At 43.7% G+C, this 20738-nt stretch overlaps 1 protein-coding gene and 1 long non-coding RNA gene across 8 annotated transcripts; one reads left to right on the top strand and one right to left on the bottom strand.

Moving 5' to 3' along the window:
• Nucleotides 1–6648: 6648 nt before the first annotated feature.
• Nucleotides 6649–15085, bottom strand: LOC102165393 (uncharacterized). 4 transcript variants are annotated; one of them, XR_014807713.1, is made up of 5 exons: nt 12967–15085; nt 12206–12275; nt 11680–11875; nt 9862–10591; nt 6649–9177 (listed from the first exon to the last, which is right to left on the bottom strand). It is a non-coding gene; the product is annotated as an uncharacterized LOC102165393 (long non-coding RNA). The 4 variants fall into 4 exon arrangements; XR_014807712.1 differs by lacking the exon at nt 12967–15085 and adding an exon at nt 12856–12944; XR_014807714.1 differs by lacking the exon at nt 12967–15085 and adding an exon at nt 12736–12844.
• Nucleotides 10658–19180, top strand: ADCYAP1 (adenylate cyclase activating polypeptide 1). 4 transcript variants are annotated; one of them, XM_005665307.4, is made up of 5 exons: nt 10658–11281; nt 11593–11713; nt 13843–13974; nt 14412–14510; nt 15574–19180. In XM_005665307.4, exons 2-5 carry the CDS (start codon nt 11604–11606, stop codon nt 15761–15763), a joined length of 531 nt encoding a protein of 176 aa, XP_005665364.2. In that variant the 5' UTR covers nt 10658–11281; nt 11593–11603; the 3' UTR covers nt 15764–19180.
• The last annotated feature ends 1558 nt before the right edge of the window (nt 19181–20738 follow it).

The raw sequence follows: 20738 nt of genomic DNA, 5'->3' as shown, positions 1-20738 counted from the left end.
CCAAATAGATAATTGCCCCAGAATTTGATTATTTCCACTGGAAATTACATAGTAGTGTTTATTTATATTTATATACTTGATATTTATTACTCTGATATATTATTTCATCAAAACCATACTATTTTAATTGTTGCAACTTTATCAAATTTTTAATACCCGTGAGTGCAACATTATTCACTACTTATCTTTTTTTTTTTTTTTTTTTTTTTGTCTTTTCGCCATTTCTAGGGCCACTCCCATGGCATATGGAGGTTCCCAGGCTAAGGGTCGAATCAGAGCTGTAGCCAGTCTACACCAGAGCTACAGCAACACCAGATCTGAGCTGCATCTGTAACCTACACCACAGCTCAGGACAACGCCAGATCCTTAACCCACTGAGCAGAGCCAGGGATCGAACTTGCAACCTCATAGTTCTTAGTCAGATTTGTTAACCACTGAGCCATGATGGGAACTCCACTACTTATCTCTTTTTAAATGTCTTTAAAATACTTACATCTAACCTCTTCATTTTATTTATTTATTTATTTTAATGATTTTCAATTTTTCCATTATGGTTGATTTATGGTGTTCTGCCAATTTCTACGGTACAGCAAAGTGACCCAGCCATAAATATATATGTTCTTTTTCACATTATCCTCCATCATGTTCCATCCTAAGTGACTAGATATAGTTCCCAGTGCTATCCAGCATGATCCCATTGCTTATCCATTCCAAAGGCAGCAGTTTGTACCCATTAACCCCAGACTCCCAGTCAATCCAGCTCCCTCCCCCTCCCCCTTGGCAACCACAAGTCTGTTCTCCAATGCCTATGTTCTATGTTGCCTATGTTCCCTTCTAGATGTTAGATGGTGTCTTGTCTTATGCTTAAGTCTTTAAGCCATTTTGAGTTTATTTTTGTGCTTGGGGTTTCTTTTCTGTGGAAAGGTTCATTTGTACCCTATATTAGATTACAGATATAAGTGATATCATATGGTATTTTGTCTTTCTCTTTCTGACTTACTTCACTTAGTATGAGAGTCTCTAGTTCCATCCATGTTGCTGCAAATGGCATTATTTTGTTCTTTTTTCTGTCTGAGTAGTATTCCATTGTGTATGTATACCACACCTTCTTAATCCATTTGTCTGTGATGGGCATTTAGGTGGTTTCCATATCTTGGTATTGTGAGTAGTGCTGCAATGAACATACAGGCGCATGTATCTTTTTCAAGGAAAGTTTTGTCCAGATGTATGCCCAAGAGTGGGATTGCTGGGTCATATGGTAGTTCTATAGTTCATTTTCTGAGGAACCTCCATACTGTTTTCCGTAGTGGTTGTGCCATTTTACACTCACACCAACAGTGCAGGTGGGTTCCCTTTTCTCCACCCATCTCCAGCATTTGTTATTTGTGGACATATTAGTGATGGCCATTCTGAAAGTTACGAGGTAGTAACTCATAGTAGTTTTGATTTGCATTTCTCTAATAATCAGGGATGTTGAGGATTTTTTCATGTGCTTATTGGCCATCTGTATTTTTCTTTGGAGAAATGTCTATTTGGGTCTTTTGCCCATTTTTCAATTGGGTTGTTGGTTGTTTTGATGTTGAGTTGTATAAGGTGTTTGTATATTTTAGGTATGAAGCCTTTGCCAGTTGCATCATGTGAAACTATTTTCTCCCATTCTGTAAGCTGTATTTTTTTTTTATGGTTTCCTTTGCTGTGCAAAAGCTTTCAGTTTGATTATGTCCCATTGGCTTATTTTTGTTTTTATTTCTGTTGCCTTGAGAGACTGACCTAAGAAAACATTTGTACAGTTGATGTTAGAGAATGTTTTGCCTATGTTCTCTTCTAGGAGCTTGATGGTGTCTTGTCTTATGTTTAAGTCTTTAAGCCATTTTGAGTTTATTTTTGTGCATGGTGTGAGGATGTGTACCAGTTTCATTGATTTACATGCAACTGTCCAGTGTTTCCAGCACCACTTGCTAAAAAGACCGTCTTTTCTCCATTTTATATTCTTGCTTCCTTTTTCGAAGATTAATTGACTGCGGGTATTTGGGTTTCTTCATTTATTTTAAAATGTCAAGAAAAAGCAAGAAGAATTGTTCAATACTGCCTTAAAATTATGCTTTCTTAAATAATCATGCGCTTTTATGAAAGCTGATGCTTTCTTCTCCTTTAGTAATGACATAATTATACAGTAACAATGGGGAGACCACAGGGTAGGAGAAAGCATAGTAATTTTAGAAACAGCCAATCCTGGTAACCTCACATATTTGTTAGCTGTGTGCCTTGGTCAAGTTAGTTCACCTTTAAGAGTCTCAGGTTATCCATTAGTAAAAAAAGAATAAATGTACCAAATCTACCTCCCAGGGCAATAAGAGGGTTAAATAGGACTCTGCCAACAAAGAGCAAGTCACTGCTGACAAAGATGGAGCCCAGTAAGTGTTGATTTCTCTTCCCTTATACTGGTTGAGGATCTATTGTTTTAAAATATTATTATATACATCATCTCATTTGACTCATAAAAGTCTTGACTCATTGGCAATCATATGATTTATGTGGTATTGAATTACCTGATGATTTAATGAGTTATGATGACGATATAAGGCCATTAAATGGTGATCTTACAAAAATTTTTTTTTTTACTTAAACGCATTACTGAGACTTTTAGGTATGAAATCATTTAAAATAATGACTCGAGAGGGCAAGGTTTTCTACCTTTTCAACAATTTGGTGTGTATAAATAAGAATATGTGCACCATTAATGCACATATTTTTAGAAGCATGTCTGTTCTATAAAGCAAAGCCCATAAGTACATGATACATTTAACACAACAGTTCCTGCTGTATTAATAGCATTTGATTCTCATTAAATATAATTTTTAATTTAAAAATTAATAAGAAAAGAAAATTATTTTTTGGAGTTCCTTTGTGGCTCAGCAGGTTAAGAATCTAGCATAGTCACTGCTGTGGCTCTAGTCAATGCTGTGGTTCGAGTTTGATCCCTGGCCCAGGAATCTCTGCATGCTGCATGTGTGGCCAAAAAAAAAAAAAAACCAAAACACAAAACTATTTTCTTATCATTTGAATCAAATCATAGATTAAAGCTCATATTGTATTAGTAATTCATATTTATTTGTTTGTTGTCTTTTTTTTTTATAGAGTCGCACCCGTGGCATATGGAGGTTTCCAGGCTAAGCGTCGAATTGGAGCTATAACTGCCAACCTACACCACAGCCACAGCAATGCCAGATCTGAGCCGCATCTGTGACCTACACCAGAGCTCACGGCAACGCTGGATCCTTAACCCACTGAGCGAGGCCAGGGGTCGAACCCGAAACCTCATAGTTCCTAGTAGGGTTTGTTAACCACTGCGCCACGATGGGAACTCTTAGTAATTTGTATTTATAACAACTCTGAAATAAATAAGTATGTTAACTAGTAGAATATACTACTGTCATTAAGACTATCTGGGAGTTCACACTGTGGCTCAGTGAGTTAAGGATCTGTTGTTGCCATAGCTGTGGCTTGGATTCTATCCCTGGCCCAGGAACTTTTGTATGCCTCGGGTGTGGCAAAAAACAAAAACAAAAACAAAAAACAACTCTCTGATCTGATGTCACTGAGACTTGAATTTGAATCTCTTCTCTACAAAGTAGCAGCTGTGTAACTTACTTTGGGCAAATTACCTAACCACTTGGAGTCTTAGTCTCTCATCTGTAAAATGGAACTATAATATTACCTAGAAATAAGATTATTTGAGGGTAAAGGAAATAACTCTAATCAAGCATTAATCATAGTAAGTGTTCAATAGGTTATTTGTTTTGTTTTTGTTTTTGTTTTTGGTGGAAGTTCCTGGGCCAGGATTGAACCTGTGCCACAGCATCGACCTGGGCCATTGCAGTGACAATGTTTGATCTTTGACTCACTGCACCACAAAGGAACTCCGATACTACAGATAGTTATTTTTGCTGTTGTTATTGCTGTTATTGCCTTGTGAGTAACAAAATGGTGCAGCCCCACTAGAAGGAAGGACTTAAGAGAATTTAAAGAAATAATAACTGATGTTTTCAATAGTAAACTTGTGGCAAATGTAATTGTATTTCAGAATTCCTGTTGTGGCTCAGTGGGTTAGGAACCTGACATAGTGTCTGTGAGCATGTGGATTTGATCCCTGGCCTCACTCAGTGGGTTAAGGATAGAGTGTTGCTGCAAGCTGTGGTGTAGGTAGGTGGCAGATACAGCTTGGATGCAGTGTTGCTGTTGCTGTGGCTGAGGTGCAGGCTGGTAGCTGCAGCTCCAATTTAACCCCAAGCCTGGAAACTTCCATATGCTGCAAGTGTGGTCTTAAAAAGAAGAAGAAAAAAAAATGTGATTTGAAGCAGATGATAGCTTTTTATTTTATTAATTTATGTGTTTTTTTTATTTTGGGCATGCCCACAGCATGCAAAGTTCCCAGGCCAGGGATCAAACCCAAGCTACAGCAGTGACAACACCGAATCATTAACCATTAGGCCACCAGGGTATCCAGCTTTTTAAAAAATTAAATCATGCCTGTGTATATTTGAGTGGAGAGAAGAGTTAGTTAAAAACTATCAGAGCTGAAATTCCCAATGTGGCACAGTGGGTTAAGAATCCAGTGGCTCAGGTCTCTTCAGGATGCGTTTGATCCCTGGCATGATGCAATGAGTTAAAGATGCAGCAGAGGTCACAGCTGTGGCTCAGATTCAGCCCCTGGCCTGGGAAATTCCGTACGCCATGGGTGCAGCCATTAAAAAAAAAAAAAAAAAAAAAAAAGTATCAGAGCTATTACTGTTAACACAAAATGCTAGTAATAAGAAGAATGAAAAACATAGGCTCCAAAATTATTACAAACTGACCTATATTCACAGATGGATAAGGCTAAGTCTGAACTCAAAGGACAGAGGTGTGGGAGGTTATGAGCTCATAGAGAAATATCCCTTTTTTGATTTATGCATAAAAGCCTTGTTTTATTTTGCAAATAGATCTTCCTTCCAACTTTTCCAGAGGCTGTCACAAAAACTCATTTAAGATATTGGGTTTCTTGGATTCTCTCCAAGTTTTTCTTTGTGCATTTAAGACTTATACGAGCAGAAGATTTAGACTGAAGTAGAGAGAAGACTTTCTTCTCTTTGGCTTTTAAAAGGACATGTTTTGGAAATCTCAGGAGATTCCAGAAGATTCTTCACAGCAACGTATGAGGCATAGATTTTTGTACCCAGGGTAGGGGAGGAATTTTTTTCCTCTCTTCCCTTCTAAGTTCTTTGACATAAGAGAAATTAACATAAGAAAAACCAAATTTAATTCACCTGTATAGAGGCCCACAGAAATATAAGACTTCAAGAAAAGATAAAAGCAGGCAGTTTTTATATCTTCTGGACAAAGAAAAAATAAACTTGTGAGGAATTGATTGAAAAAAAGGAAGTTTGGCCTTGGGTAGTAAATTAGTGTAGAAGTAGCAAGGTTTATTATATAAACTTCTTGGCCCTAAATTCTCTATCTTTGGTGGCAGGAATGCCCCTTCAGGAGTTCCCATTGTGGCTCAGTGGGTTAAGAACCCGACATAGTGTCCATGAGGATGTGGGTTCAATCCCTGGCCTTGCTCAGTGTGTTAAGGATTCACCATTGCCTAAAGCTGTGGCTTAGATCACAGATGTGGCTCAGAACTTGTGTTGCCATGACTGTGGAGTAGACCTCAGCTATAGTTCTGATTCGACCCTGAGCCTGGGAACTTCCATATACTGCAGCCCCTTCTATATCCTGGGTCAGGGAGAGTACCTTTTACACGGGAAATTTATTTCCCACTTTCAGGGAGACCAAAGAGTGTCAGAGTGTCTTTCTTGCACCACCTGTTTCTTAAGCAGTTTTAATTCAAAATAATCAATATGTCAAAGTGGCATATTTGGGGCAGCCTGACCTGAACCCCATCACCAATAAACTAAGGCTCAGAGAACCAGGCCTTAGATGAGCCATGTATGTGAGATAGTTGAAATCACCCAAACCTGCAGCAAAGGTTCCATCCTATTTTTTTTTTAATCCTTAACCACTAGGTTACCAGGGAACTCCCACCCTAGTTTTTCTTCTTGAGTGTCTGCTTCATCTTAAAACAACTGGCAAAATGTCTTGGCCCTTGAACATGCAATTCTGTTCTTGAATCAGAGAGGGATGCTTTTGCTCATATGTTTGGAAAGCCTTCCTTTGCTGATTGATTTCAGAGTGTGTGAAGCACTAAATTCTGAAGGTCAGAGAAGCCATGACACATTCTGGGTAAGCTCATCAGCTCCTCACTTCATCCTGAGTTCAGAAGGACATGATGCAGGCAGACCAGTAAATGATGGCCATGATGTTCTGCTGCAGAACATTTGGGTTTCCCTACAGGTGTAATCGGTATGAAGTCAGTCATTAGTCATCATATTTTCTGGAAGAGTCAGAAGGGAAAAAGTTTAGAGTGAAATTGAATACACTGTTACAATTTATGTTTGTCACTCATATGAAAGGATGATGTTTTTGCATTGAGCTTGTTCACTGACAAAGCTTACTGTAACCTTGTTTTTATGCTAAGCACTAACTAGAAATTAATAGAACAAAAACATAAGACTTTGCTAATCTGATTTAATGTTATTTATACTAGGAAAGTATGGAGATGCTGTGTGCAAACTAGTCCTTTCTTGTGGTTAAAAAAAAAAAAACCCCATGGTGTAGGGTATGGAGATGGTGATAGTACAGGACAATGGGAGAGCTACAGAGCCAAAGAAGGAAAAATAAATACATGGAAACTGTGTAGGAGGAGTGGGTAGGCCTGAAGGAAAGTAATGGAAATCTTCTTACCCTAGAAAATGGAGTCTTATCTACGCCAGATACTTGCTAATGCTGTAAAACCATCTTTAGTAAATATTCTAGACATATGCTTTCTGTTTGAATAGAAAAACACTTTTTTCAAGGGCTAAGGACTTCTTGAAAATTAAGTGTTGTTTGAGGGGTCAAGGTTTGATGTTTCAAAGAGACAGATGTGTCTGTGTCCAGGAAAAACAATTCAGAAAAGTACTGACTTGTAGCTAGCACACACCATTTCCAAGAGTTATGTTTTCACATCTTAAAGACCAGTGGGATAAAAGGAGTCGATACATTGCAGGTTTGAAATTCAGTGTCTTTGATCATTTCCAACAAATATTTCCAAACAGTCTCTTCTGGGTAGGTCACAGCTTAGTGAAACTGCCTGCTTTTTGTTCCTCTGCCTCACAGAGGACCCAGGTGAGACCTTCCACTATGATTGCCATGGTTAGCTTTTCTAACAGAGCATGATTCCGGTTACATGCCATTCTTGGGTTCCACGGTCGGGAAAGAAACTTTGCTCCTGGGATTTCTGTTGAACATTGGGGGTGAGTGGGTGGGGCTGTGGGAAAGGACACTTGAAATTTCTTTGGGTTATCAGTAAATAGGAAGCGCTAACTCTTGGGTCCTTTCTTCATTCCCTCCCTCCTCTTCCAGTGTCATTGTCAGGTATCTTTCTCATTTGCATTTGTATTGAGTGAACAAGTCCAGATCTGCCGCCTCGGTATCTCGAGCGACCCTCACCGGTATCCCCTGTCAGCTTGCGCTGCAGGGAGGCCAGGCCTCTCTAGTTTGGCCTTTCAGCCTGATGCGCGCCTTCCCCCTCCCCCTCCTCCAAGCCTCCAGACACAAAGGCTCCTTGAAAGCAGCGTTAACGCGCTCCAGTTAGAATGCCTCTGAGGTTAGAAGCAAATTACCATTCTGAGGGCACTTGAGTGTAGTTTCGTCTTTGAGACATCGTTCACCCCATATTCCCCTCGGTGGAATACAGAGCAGAAAGGGCCTGCGCTCAAGCCAAGGGTCTGTCGAGGCAGGGGCGCAGCTTCAGATTTTTGAATCGGGCCGGTCCTCAGCTTCTAGTTCCTCTCTTTCCTCATCCAGGGTCAGAACTTTTTTTTCCTTTTTTCTTTCTTTCTTTCTTTTTTTTTTTTTTGGATCCGCACCCGCGGCAAATGGAGGTTCCCAGGCTGGCCAAGGGGGGGATAGTCTAATCGGAGATACAGCTGCTGGGATTCAACACAACCACAGCAACGCCAGATCCGAGCCGCGTCTGTGACCTACACCACACCTCAAAGCAGCGCTGGATCCTTAACCCCCTGAGCTAAGCCAGGGATCAAACCTGCAACCCCATGGTTCCCAGTCAGATTCGTTTCCACGAGCCACGACGGGAACTCCAGGACCAGAACTTTCATTAACAGGATAGCATCCTTGCTCATGGGACACCAAACTCACCTAATCGAGAAGGCCAGTGGCCAGATAGTTCTATGGGACTCGGGTTCCATTCCCTTAGGCAGCTGGGTGGGTTTTTGGATTGTGCTGAGCAATGCATAGGTCTTGGAAGCTTGCTTTCTTTGGAGTTCAGTAATCTCAAATTAAATTCTCTGCTTAGTCTTTAACTTCAGTGAATGGGTTCTGGCCTCGAGGCAGGTGATTCTGACGTGCAGGCCCCTGAGATCCTCACTCATAGTGCACGTGCTGAGAAGAGTCGAGGGGCGCAGCCTTTGTAAACCAGAGACGTAGTTCAGATTCGGGGGGTTGATAGAGCAAGCAGTTCCATCATCCTCCTCACAAAATTAATGGTGTTTGTGATTATCCCCCTCTAATAAGCCATGAAGTCAACAAACTCCCCACATGGTGGCTCCCTTTACTAAAGTTGAGTAATGAATTTGTACAAGGAGTCTTGGAAATTTTCAAATATTTCTACAGATGGAACTCATTTCAGAATTCGCGTGGGAGAAAAGAGTAAGGATTTTAATCGGGTTCACCTTTGACGTGAAGCGAGGCGGAAGACAGGAAAGCCACAGTCGGTAATAGCTTTGGGCGCTTTTGTAAGAAAGCTCTCTCTGCTTGATTATCTGGTCGTGTTCAACCCCAGCTTTTTTTGTGTGTGAGCTTACTCCAGAGGCAGAGCTGAACGCTGAACACAGGCATGTAAATACTCCAACATAAGTCAGTGAACATATGCAGTGGAGACAAAGAGATACATCTCCATGTTGAGGTGTTTAAATCTTTATTGCAGATAGGCAATCTGGAGCATCCTCAGGAATGAACTCAGAGGAAGTGGTCATTTCTGGTGCATTCATGGCCAGGACGAAGCAAAACTTTGTCTTCTTGGAGGAAGTATTAAATCTCAAATAAGAGAGCGGGAAAGGCATTGAGAATGAGAAGCATTATAATTTTATCTTAGAAAAAGCATGCAGATAGCTTGTTTAAATGTTAGATCTAAATCATAGTAACAGGAAATACTCCCACTAAATTGCCATTTCCTCTAATTTTTAAGATCCAAATAATTAAAATGCACACTAATGGTTATTGATGGCTCTGTTTCCTTTTTAAAAGAAATAGACCAGCGTTTCTCTTACTGGAGTAGAAACTTACGAATCTTCTTAAATAACCTCAGGGCTTGGAAAGCCTTGGGGGGTGGATGTGGTCTTCCTTTATTGCTTTCCTCTTTCCAGGTCATTTTCAATTAAAAAAAAATTAACCATCCTCAATGAAAGGATTCCTGTTAGAAACCATCAGCAAGTGAATTTGTACTGGGAATCCTCATGCTTTCCCAATCTGTCGGTATTTCCCCAAACAGAACTCAAGTTGCAAATAAAGGGGGAAAGCATTTCTTTACTCCCAAATTCTTAAAACTTCAGTTTTTGTGGAAAATACAATTTCACAGTTTCAGTGTTTAAAATTAGAAAGAGCCACAGAAAGTGTGAAGATACCCCAACAGGCCATCTAGAGATTCCCAAAGCCAAGATTAAGGGAAGACACAAAATGTTCTTTACTCAGAGAGTGAAAAGAGGGTCAGGCAATGCTCACCATTAAGGACATTCGTGGACACTGCAAGGAAGGAACATATCTGAACGGCAGGGGGGCTTGGACAATGAATTGCCACATTAAGGACATCACTACTAAATCTTCAGATTTAGAGGCTCTGGTGAAAAATTAAACTAATGGCAATTTTCAATGTTTACAACATCTGCGATCAAAGAGTTCAGCACTCCAAGCCTGGACAGCTCCACAGGCCGCTCTCAGGATGCAGCTTTAACTCTAATCAATCTGCTCAGGGCCAGACTGTCAAGACAGCCAGACTCATTAGCGATTTACTGAAAATCCTCCAAGACTTCCCTTTAAAAACAAAACGACTTCCACATTTAATTGTCTATCTAAAAGAACATACGCAAGAAATTAGGAGAGCTAAATTAAATTTATTAATAGGAGACCTTGATGGCGCTTAATACCAGAGACCAGAGCTCTGATTGTTGGGGCTTGAAAAAGCAAAAAGAAGTAAGAAGGACACAGTTAAAAACACGATTTTCACCATTCTCAGAATTCTATGAATTCTTTACTCATTCTTGAGAAATGGGTAAAATTGAAAAACATCAAAATAATTAAACTTCTTTAAAATTGTATTGTATGAGTGAAAGGTGTTTATGAGAAGTCGATGACTCCGGATCTTATCATCCAAGAGGACAGCACAGAATAGTTAATATGTTCCTTGAGGGACTAGGATGCTGACGTCTTTTTCTGATACCCGATCATTACGTGACTGAAAAAAAAAAAAAAAGAGGAAGTCATTCCATGAATAAAAATCGGAGCGCAACAGTGCAACAAAATATTCTGTACTTAAAGGCCATAGGCAGACAGATGTTGACAAGGAAGCCTCTTCTAAAACCATGGTCGGATAGATTTCTGCTAACTGCACATATAAATAGGAGCAGAGGGCCGGTCACCTCTGTAACCACCGGCAGCAGCAGAAGCAGCCGCAGCTTCAGACGCAGCCAGAGGAATCTCTGAGCAGAGAAGGCGCTGCGGACTCTCGCAGCTGCTTGACCGGGCGGCTCCCACAGACGCCGGCTTTGCCGCGGCCCTCCTTCTTTCTTCTCCTTCTACGACTTTCCCTACTACTTCTTTCTCTGGGTGGACTTAAGGCCACTTTCTCCCCCACCCCCACTTAGCTCGCCTCCTCCTCTTTCTTCCTTCCACATCTCTCTCCTCGCCCCCTTCTCTCGGTGTCACGCTCTCTCCTAGTTCTGAGCGTCTACAAACTTTTGAACAGAATACCGGCCTCAGCAAACAAGTCCTTCAGCTCCTCCTGCTGCTCCTGCTCGTTCCTGCGGCTTCTGCTTAGATACTAACACCAGACGGTGATGTCCCTTGGTTTGTGACTCCAGCGCAGAAACTTGGAGAAGCCCTTTGCCCGCCGTCCTACTTGGCAGCAAACCCTCTCCTAGCAGCGGTAAGAGTTGAAGGGTAAGGGGGAAAAATCTTACCAAACCAAACAAGTCCCTTGACTGCTAATTCTTTCGCTAGCATCAGGGTACGAGTTAGCTTTCCTTCGCCCAGATCTGGCGAGTTATTGGGCACTGGGCATATACATGCGTATTTTCTAACTATAGCGAGAGGGAAGTGGCAAGGCTCCCTGGCTACCATTAAGCCATATTCAACACCGGGAGGTGAGTTCTGTCCCTCCCCCAGTTCTGGAGAGTTTCTAGGGGTTGGAGGGTGGAAGGCCAGGGGCGTTCTAACTGCTAGGTGCCCTCTTTCCAGTCCTGCGCAGAATGATCATGTGTAGCGGAGCAAGGCTGGCTCTGCTGGTCTACGGGATAATAATGCACAGCAGCGTCTACTGCTCACCTGCCGCCGCGGGACTCCGATTCCCTGGGATCAGGTAGGTGCCAGCCACCTCGGCTACGCTGGGACTGGGGCGTCTCTTCCCTCGACACTTCGTCGTGGTCGCCCTCTTGCAGTTCCTCGGTCCCGGCTACGATCATCTCCCCTACGCGCCCCCATTGCACCGCCGCCAGCCTGGGTCCGGCGGCGGGTCCCAGCCCTGGTTCAGCGGGAGGACCGCGTCAGGCTCCGCTAGGGCTGGGTACCCCTCCCCCAGCCCGCCGCTGCCGAGGGGCCAGGGTGGAGGGAGCGCACTTCGTGAGGTGTTGAAATCTCCCCTCCCCCAGCCCCGCCCGCGGGAGTGGGGGCAGGGCAGGGCCCCCGAACTTGACTTCTTTTCCCTATTCTCAGCTTGAGTAAGGAGAACTTCGGGCTCCCGGAGCCAGGTTGCGGGGTTGAGACTAAGGCTTCCGTGGACTTTGCTTTGTTACAGCATGTTTCGGACTATCGGGGCGGTGTCTCCTTCTTTATCCTCTCCTCTCCCTCTTACCTCGATTCGAATTCTTTTCCGCTAGAAGAGCTTTCTCTCAAGTGATAGGTTTTCCAACTGCATTTTGAGCCTTGAAGAGGGGTAGTGTTGGCCGCGTAGAGTTGAAAAGAAGTGATTTGAGAGAAGGAAAAACAAGGATGAGGGAGGGGGAAATACAGATGAAACGGAGCAAGGAAGGAGGAAAAGAAAGCAAATTGGCAGGCTGTACGGGGAAGGCAACCCTGCCCACCCCAGGATGGAGTAACCCTGGCTTATTTTTTTCTTCATTCCTGGTCTCTAATCGGTCAGCGCTGCCCGGGTTCCCCGCCGCAGTCCCAGAGTCCCGGGCCTGTCGGCTAGAGAGTGGAAGCTCGCGGCGCAGCGCAGCAGCGGCGCTCAGAGGTGCACCGGGCTCCTGGCGGCTAGGACGCGCGTTTTGCCTGCAAAGCTGCTCCTCCGAGCCGCGCCTAAGAATGCTTGCCTTAGGGGTCTGTGACCATTAATTTAGCCGGAGAGGCGGGTTCTGGCTTCGGTATTAGTATTCTAAGCACCTGGGCAGGGGTGGAAGTACCCAGAAAGACACCGGGCAGCCGGGCCAGGGCAGAGAGGCGTGTCGCCGAGTAAAGGCTGGGTGTGGGGCGGGCGCAGTCGTGTGCTGGCTTTGCCCTTACCTCTTCAGGGACGTATGACTGATGAACCCTCCTAACGAGCGCTACTTGTCTTGGCCGCTTTCTGAATCTCTAAAGCGGCCGAAAGCGAGGTGGTTTTCTATTTTAACCCACCTTTCGGGTTCTATGTCAGTGATTGAGGCTGTAGGCTAGGGTTACAGCGAGATCGCTGCGTTCCTGTTTGCTGTCAGTCCCCCGTTGACCCGTTCCCTTGGCCTCGAGGTTGAGATGCGGTCTGGCCACCGCTAACAGATTAGTGCGAACTATTTACGTACTGGACTTAAAAGTCCCATTTCACCCCCAGCTATTTTCAAAGTCCCGTGTGCCTGTCACTTTCTCTGGGCGAGAAGCACCGGAGGGCGCGGACTAGCCACAGAATGAGCTGCTGCCCAAAAGGCTAAGTTTAGGGGCATCTATTATTCATGTTCCTGCCAGATCCTCTCCCGCCCAAAATAGAAGCCGGAGGTTCTCCGTGACCTACATCTGCGCGGGGAAGGGCTCCCCTGGGCTCGGAGGCTGGGTGGGGGTGGCTGCCGGCGTTGGCCGCCGGACTTCCCATCCATCCATCCTATCTGGCTCCGGGCCTCCCCCATCTGGTCTTCGCGTGGCCAGCGTCTCATCTCCTAGGGCCGTTTTAGCCCCCGCCCGCAGCTGCTTGTGGGGGAAGTTCAAGAGCCAGGCTAGCAGTGGAGCGGTCCTCCTCGGTGGTCAGGGGTATGAGGCCGGCGGAGATGCATGGGCTTCCCAGTGCCACTGGAGGCTCGGACCCGGGCGGGGCGACACTTCCCCCTCGAGAGGAGTGGGAATTTCTGCTGAGTCTAGCTTTCTTCTCATACCTCTACCCCCGCCATGCCCTAGAGGAAGAGGCAGTTCTCCGAGGGGCATCTTTAGGAAGAAGGAAAATCGTGGGGCTCTTTGGGGTTTTCGGCCCTGCAGAGACCGGGACGGACGTGTACTGACCACTCCTTCTGCCCCCGGCTACTCTGGCAGGCCGGAGGACGAGGCGTACGACGAGGACGGAAACCAGCTGCAGGACTTCTATGACTCGGACCCGCCTGGGGTGGGGGGCCCCGCCTCCACGCTGCGCGACGCCTACGCGCTCTACTACCCAGCGGAAGAAAGGTACCGCTACGCCCCGCGCTGCACCTGGACTGAGAGGGCGGGACAGGCGGGGGTGGCCCATCCAGTAGGTTCTTTTTTAAAAAACCCTCAAGTCTTTCTTCTTCCGGGCTGGTACCCACGAGAGTGATAGAAAGTTAGCGGGCCGGTCTGTATGGACATAAGGATGAGTGGGGATTGAAAGGTCTGTAGCCCAAGAAGTGGCCGTGAGTGCGCGCCCCGGCCGGCCTCCACACCTGCGGTCCCGGCAGTTACTAACGGGAACATTCCAAGAGTAATTCCGGAGTACCTTGCCTCTGAAGTCCTCCCCCCAACTGCCCCCGCCCCAAGTCAGTCTCCCGGAGCACCGAGGGGCGTGCATGTCCAGCTTTGGGCCTGGGGCTGCCACTTGGGACAGAGTCAGTGACCCCGGACGGGCGCGCACTTTGCCTTCCTATTAGAGATGTCGCCCACGGGATCCTTAACAAGGCCTACCGCAAGGTGCTGGACCAGCTGTCCGCCAGGAAATACCTGCAGACGCTCATGGCCAAGAGCGTGGGGTAAGAGTTTGCGAAAGAGTTAACCGGCGCGTGATCGCGCGCGCGCGCGCACCGGGGTGAATGTCGGTGATAGTGCGCGTGGGGCGGGCGGCGCAGCTTCTACGTCCGTGCGTACACTTGGGGCCGAAGGTGCGTCTGCGCCGCAGGGTCTTCGGAGGTCAGTTCCGCTACTTCAGGCGAAGGTTCGGAGTTCTCGCCTTAAGTTTAGCCAGAAAGCTCGGAAATGGGAAGAGGAAGGGAAGTGGCAGTTAAACCGGGGAGGCTGATCCGTTTTGAATAATTAAAAAAAAAGTCCCCTCTTCCACTAGCCTTCAAAACCTTCATGGGACGATGGCTAGAACATCCTCAAAGCATGACTTTTTCGTTCGTCATATTTCTTTCACTGTAAATTCAAATAGAAACAAACAACTCCTCAAATTTAGACATTTAAGGAAACAGTTTTTGCTTGTGCCAAACAAACCCAGCGCATAGGGCTTGCGCGGAGCATCTCTCTGCAGAAGGCAACGTTTTAATAAAGCCCATGGGACGACAGATTACATTTTCAGCAATGAATAATTCATGCCATGAAAAAATATTGCCTATAGCCTGTCGACTTATATTATTATCACGTTTTTCAACTTAGCGTGCTGGAGAGGAGTGCTCATGTCTGACTAGGAATTGCGGGATCGGTGTAAACTCCGCAGCAGTAGCCAACGTGGCATTTAGGGCTCTTTGGTTATTTTCTCTATGGGGGGCGGGGGATGACGGGAACAGCACAATTGAGGGCAAAAGCACGGATGGTCAATCTCAGGGGGCAGCTATTAGAGAGAGGTTAGGCTTAAATCGCTTGCTTTTGGCCCACACCTCCACCCGGGGCTCCTGTAGTAAGGACTTGGTGCCCCAAATCCTAGATGGGGAGGGGGAATGAGAGGTTCCCATCGCTCCCCCCCTCCTGCTGCTGCCTGGTGGAGCGAGGCGGTGGGACCCCGCCTCCTCCCTCGTGGGGTGGGGTCAGCCTGCTCCCCTCAGCTATTCAATCCGTGTCTCCCGCCCGCCACCCTCTTCCCGACCCCTTACCTTGCAGGGGGAACCTCGACGGAGGAGCGGAAGATGACTCGGAGCCCCTCTCCAAGCGCCACTCGGACGGAATCTTCACGGACAGCTACAGCCGCTATCGGAAACAAATGGCTGTTAAGAAATACTTGGCGGCCGTCCTAGGGAAAAGGTATAAACAAAGGGTTAAAAACAAAGGACGCCGAATAGCGTATTTGTAGCGATGAGACACCAGCTACCCTGTGTATACAACCCTGACACAATGAAAAGTCATTTACCCAACTGACTGAACAGTCATCGCTCATGTGTTCTATCCAAACATGTATTTATGTATGAAGTAAAGCCATTAAATGAATATTTTGATAATAATATTGTTTTTCTTTTTACAAAGCACTAGAGAATGCACAGATATACTTTGTGGACCAATTATTGATATTGAGATATATAGATATATATATAACAAATATATATTAAGAATATATATAATAGAGAGCAGTTCATACAAAGTGTGCAAAAGGATTGAAATTCGCCTGAGCTGTTTGTTTTTATATAAAATAAATAGAAAAATAGACAATCATTGTTTTGAATATTACTCCTATTTTTGTAAACTGGGATTAAAAGGATAGTATTTTTATCCACGACAGGCCTGAAGATATTAATACTGACCATTTGCTACTGTACATAGACAGTGATGCCCTGCTCCAGGGAGATTTTGAGGTAATGATTTGGGAGAATTGCTGAAGGGCACTCTTTCCCAGTGAGTCTCTGGGGCAGTCTGCTTCCATCCCAGCTGAATTCAACTAGGCACTATCCATCCCCCTCGCTGGGTGGCAATTCCAATACTTCTGCTTTCTTTGATTCTATTTTTATGTGTATTTATCTCTCTTCAGACTCTTAGCCCAGAAGGAGGTTCTCCTGATAAAACAACAGCTGGATCCAAATTGTGCTTCTCCCCAGACTCTATATCACTCCCTGGGGGAGGAGTGGAGGGGTGTACAAGGAGACAAATAAGAAGCTCCCTTTTCTTTACTTCCAGGGACCCCAATATCCTAAAGTTAGGGTGATTAGAACAAAGTGAAGAAAATGCAGGTATATTGGAAGAGGCAGAGCACAGGGCAATAGGAGGGGGACCCTGGAGACGGACTGGCTTGGGGCTGCCCCAGGTCTGGGAGCTGGGGGTAATCCAGTCCCACCTTAGGTCCCCTGCCTGCCTGACTTTGGATGCTGGGTATTGGAACTGGATGCAAAGTACAATGTGTTTTTCTCCAGTGCTGTCCATGCTTCTCATCTTGTGAAACGGCCAGGGTCCTCTCCTTTGAACCTTGCTCCCATAGGAGCCACCCTTTTCTTTCCTGGTTTTCTGAAGACTCCTCTTTCCTACCCTCTCACACTGTAAAGTACCATTTACCATTTTTTCATTCACTTCTCTTAAACTTGTGAATGCTTCTTTAACTTTATTGTTGTTTGATACTAGCACTTATTGTAAAGAGTAGGAACCCCTATGTAGTTACCACCAAGTAATTATGCGCTAAATATGAACCTTCTGTTTCTTGTTGATTGAGTTTGTAGGTAAAATGTATTTTTCTACATTATGGCTTATTGCTTAGTAAAATTGATTTCATAAAACCAAACTTTGTCATATTAGAATGTGTAGTGTTCATATGTTGCTCAGTTGTACTAACTGATAAATCATTTAAACCTCATCTTCATATGTATGAGTACTATCTTATATTTGTGGTCAAGAGTGAGGTAAGCAAGCTCCAACAGGCCCTGAGACTGTCCCTTGTATTCTTTCTTGGCTACAGAAAGCATGTCTGTTTCTTATCAATTCCTTGAACCTGTCAAGTAATTTCTATAAACAAAAGAACCTTCACCCAGCAACCAGATCAAGAACAGCAGGCAAAGCAGCCAGCCAAACTCTCAAATTCCAGTCACAAATTCTTTCGGGGGGGGGGGGGGGAAGCCAAGAAAATATTAAACATTAGATTGTAAAGTTTAAAGGATGTTTCCTTTTCCTTTACGGATTTGGTCAGTATGAAGTCGTAAATCAAAGAAAACAGACTTGGATTTGCATTCCCAGGCGGGCTGGAGGCTGCCAGGAAGTCACAAGGCAAATAGTGAAAGCACAGAGGCATTTCAATCTATGCCTGAGTCCTGTGCACGGGATCAATCTTTCTTTAATTCTGCAGTCTCTTCAGGCAGTGTGACACGGGATGCAGTTTGCAGCTTTAGTGCCTTTCTTCGCCTTTTAAATCGCCACGAATCACAGATGGCTATTTAGTGGCCCTACAATGCTGCAACACATCGGCTTGCATTTTAGTCTTAATTATTTGTTTCTTGGATAATGGGCAGAGTTTTCTGTATTTGTGTCAGCTGTTAGTGGTGAAATAGGGCTCTAGTTAACCTTTTCTTTATGAGTCTAATATAGTGTTCCTGTGGCTAGTTGCAAGCATTTACAGTGATCACCCAGTTTAATCTTTTGTATACTTTTTAGAAATGCCAAGAGCCTTACTATCCTGGAGCAGATTTATGATACAGTGATAATTTAGGTAGATATTAGTCTTGAAGCTCTTATTTTGTGTGCAACTGATTATAAAAACATCTTACCCAAGTATTATTACACACATGATATCTATAACTAGGACTTTGATAACTGTTATATAAAGTGTGTAAAATTTGTATGAATAAATTTTTGTAAACAATGCAACTTCGTCTAATGTGTGGAGAAAAAAAGACATTCAGGAAATAACTAAAATCTCTTAAAGTATTATATTTTCTTTACCAACCATAAGATTTTTCATGTCTGAAATATATATCTAATCATCCATGTATTTTTCATAAACTGTAATATCTGCTTGATGGGTTACTGAATTCGACTAAAAATTTAAAGTAGCTATTCAAATGGAGATGCCTAAGATATTAAGCTCCTAAGTAGTCACAGATGTTGGAACCTTTATAGGATGCTCAATTTAGATTAATTTCCATCCCGTAGTGTGCAAATACGTTGCTCAGTATTTAGAAAGTTGCTATCCAGTGGTGGGAGCTAGTACCTGGGTAGTAGTTACACTTCTAAAATAGCAATCTAACATTGTTATTTTATAAGTAACTCTGCAGACTAAATTGGTCTCTATAAAGTTTTGTATAAAAATGACTTAACTTTGGAGGTTGAAAGATATGTTTAGAGATCTACAAACAACTACCTGATTAAAATGCTTTGAGCAGAAGGAAAAAGAACACGAATAAGCAAAGAGTTAATTAAACATCTTTAAAAGAAAATGTGGGTGTTTCCATCATGGCTCAGCAGCTAACAAATCTGACTAGCATCCATCCCTGGCCTTGCTCAGTTGGTTGAGGATCCAGCATTGCCATGAGCTGTGGTGTAGATCACAGATCAGATTGGACCCCGGGCCTGGGAACCTCCATATGCCTCGGGTGTGGCCCTAAGGAAAAAAAAAAGAAAATGTACTTTGTTCTAGGGCGAAATGTGAAAAATCATTGTGGATTGTTTGATTAATTCATACTAACATACTTTAAAGCAAAGCCTTCATGTGAAATTTCTGTAAAATTTTCAGTGGTGATTATTTTGGAACCCTTGCCATTTCTGGGTTAAAAATGTATTAAAAGTCACTTATAATGGATCACATACAATTTATTTTAAATTGCCAAATTTTCATCCTAAAAATTAATGCATACAATTAATACATCAATAAATATGTCACAGTATTAAAGGACCAGCAAAGATGGGCAATTGTTTGAAAACTATCTTTAGAACTCAGCTCAGTATTTAAGGCCTAGAATTATATAAGGAGGAGCCTATGATCTAGAAATCCCATTTGTAGTGAAATTTAAAAAATGAGTACAGTACAACTCATATTTACATTGGGTTTTATTGAATAAGGAGTTTTTCTTTATATCTTTAAACCACCTCCTCTGCCACCCCCCCATCACTAAGTATATATGTAGTGTGCTAGTGTGGTAAGTGGAAGAATGAAGAAAAATAATTTATTGGGTTAAAGGCTAATGATTTTTTGAGAAAATAGAGATAAGCCCTAAATTGGTTGAGTTCAAATGAAGTTAATGTATACAGCAACGTGCTATATTCTTTTATGTGGGATAATGTAAAAGATGGCTTTTCCTTGAGGGACTCATATAAAATTTAGGTACCTAAGAAACCATACTATGTGCCTTATTGCTGATAGGGCTGGGACACATTGGTTCAATACAGTACATACTTACTGAGAACCTAAAATGGACCAAGCACACTGGTTGAGAGGCTTAACTAACACGTGGGAGGTAAGCTAGTATTTTTCTTTTCTTTTTTTTTTTGTCTTTTTGCCTTTTCTAGGGCCACTCCCGTGGCATATGGAGGTTCCCAGACTAGCGGTCCAGTCGGAGCTGTGGCCGATGGCCTATGCCAGAGCCACGTCTGCAACCTACACCACAGCTCGCGGCAACACCGCATCCTTAACCCGCTGAGCAAGGCCAGGGACCAAACCCGCAACTTCATGGTTCCTAGTCGGATTCGTTTGTTAATCACTGCGCCACGATGGGAATGCCCTAAGCTAGTATTTTTCAAAAGAATATTTTTCTGCCGTAGGATCTCCTGGGGGACTTGTTAAGAATGCAGATTTCAGGGTTCCACTGGAATCAGAATCTGCATTTTAATAAAAACCCGAGATTAATAGGCACTAAAGTTTGAGACTGCCTAGAGATTTTAGAATTTGGTAACATGTATAGGCACATATGTGTGCTGGGACTGATTTTTTCATGTTAATAAGCAAGAGGTCATGCTTTCTGTACATAGCAATAAATCCATTAATAAGCTGTATTCTCACAGGATAGACATTAGGCTCTTTGAAAGTTGTAATATTTTCTTTAGGTCATTGAGGCCATAGTTAGCATTATTTCACTTATATGTTCTGGTTGGACCTCTTTGTTAAAAGAGCTTCTGGAAGGAGAGTGATCCTCTAAATAGAGTCTAAATAATTCAATCACATGACAGAGATTAAGGAAATAATAGGACCTGTGCAGCTAGCTGGCAGTAATTGTGGATCCAGAAACCAACTTGCAATTGCATTAAATCCAAATCTGGCTTGAATGTGTGGCTCACCCCCCCCCAATTGTTTACAAGATGATTTCAATTGGAGGCCCCACTAAGACCTCAAAGTCAACCCTTTTGACACCCCTGTTCACACG

The sequence above is a fragment of the Sus scrofa genome, chromosome 6 (assembly GCF_054392235.1).
Source record: "Sus scrofa isolate SSC_HxYL_T2T_F1_AM1 chromosome 6, Sscrofa_HxYL_maternal_Yorkshire_Landrace_v2.0, whole genome shotgun sequence".
Classification (NCBI taxonomy): domain Eukaryota; kingdom Metazoa; phylum Chordata; class Mammalia; order Artiodactyla; family Suidae; genus Sus; species Sus scrofa.
This window is presented reverse-complemented; position numbering and strand designations above follow the sequence as displayed.

Excerpts from the sequence above, each read along its gene's own strand:
- ADCYAP1 (XM_005665307.4), top strand. The coding sequence starts at position 11,604 with ATGATCATGTGTAGCGGAGCAAGGCTGGCTCTGCTGGTCTACGGGATA. Across the intron at positions 11,714-13,842 it reads CTCCGATTCCCTGGGATCAG|GCCGGAGGACGAGGCGTACG; the intron begins GTAGGTGCCAGC and ends CTACTCTGGCAG. Across the intron at positions 14,511-15,573 it reads CTCATGGCCAAGAGCGTGGG|GGGGAACCTCGACGGAGGAG; the intron begins GTAAGAGTTTGC and ends CTTACCTTGCAG.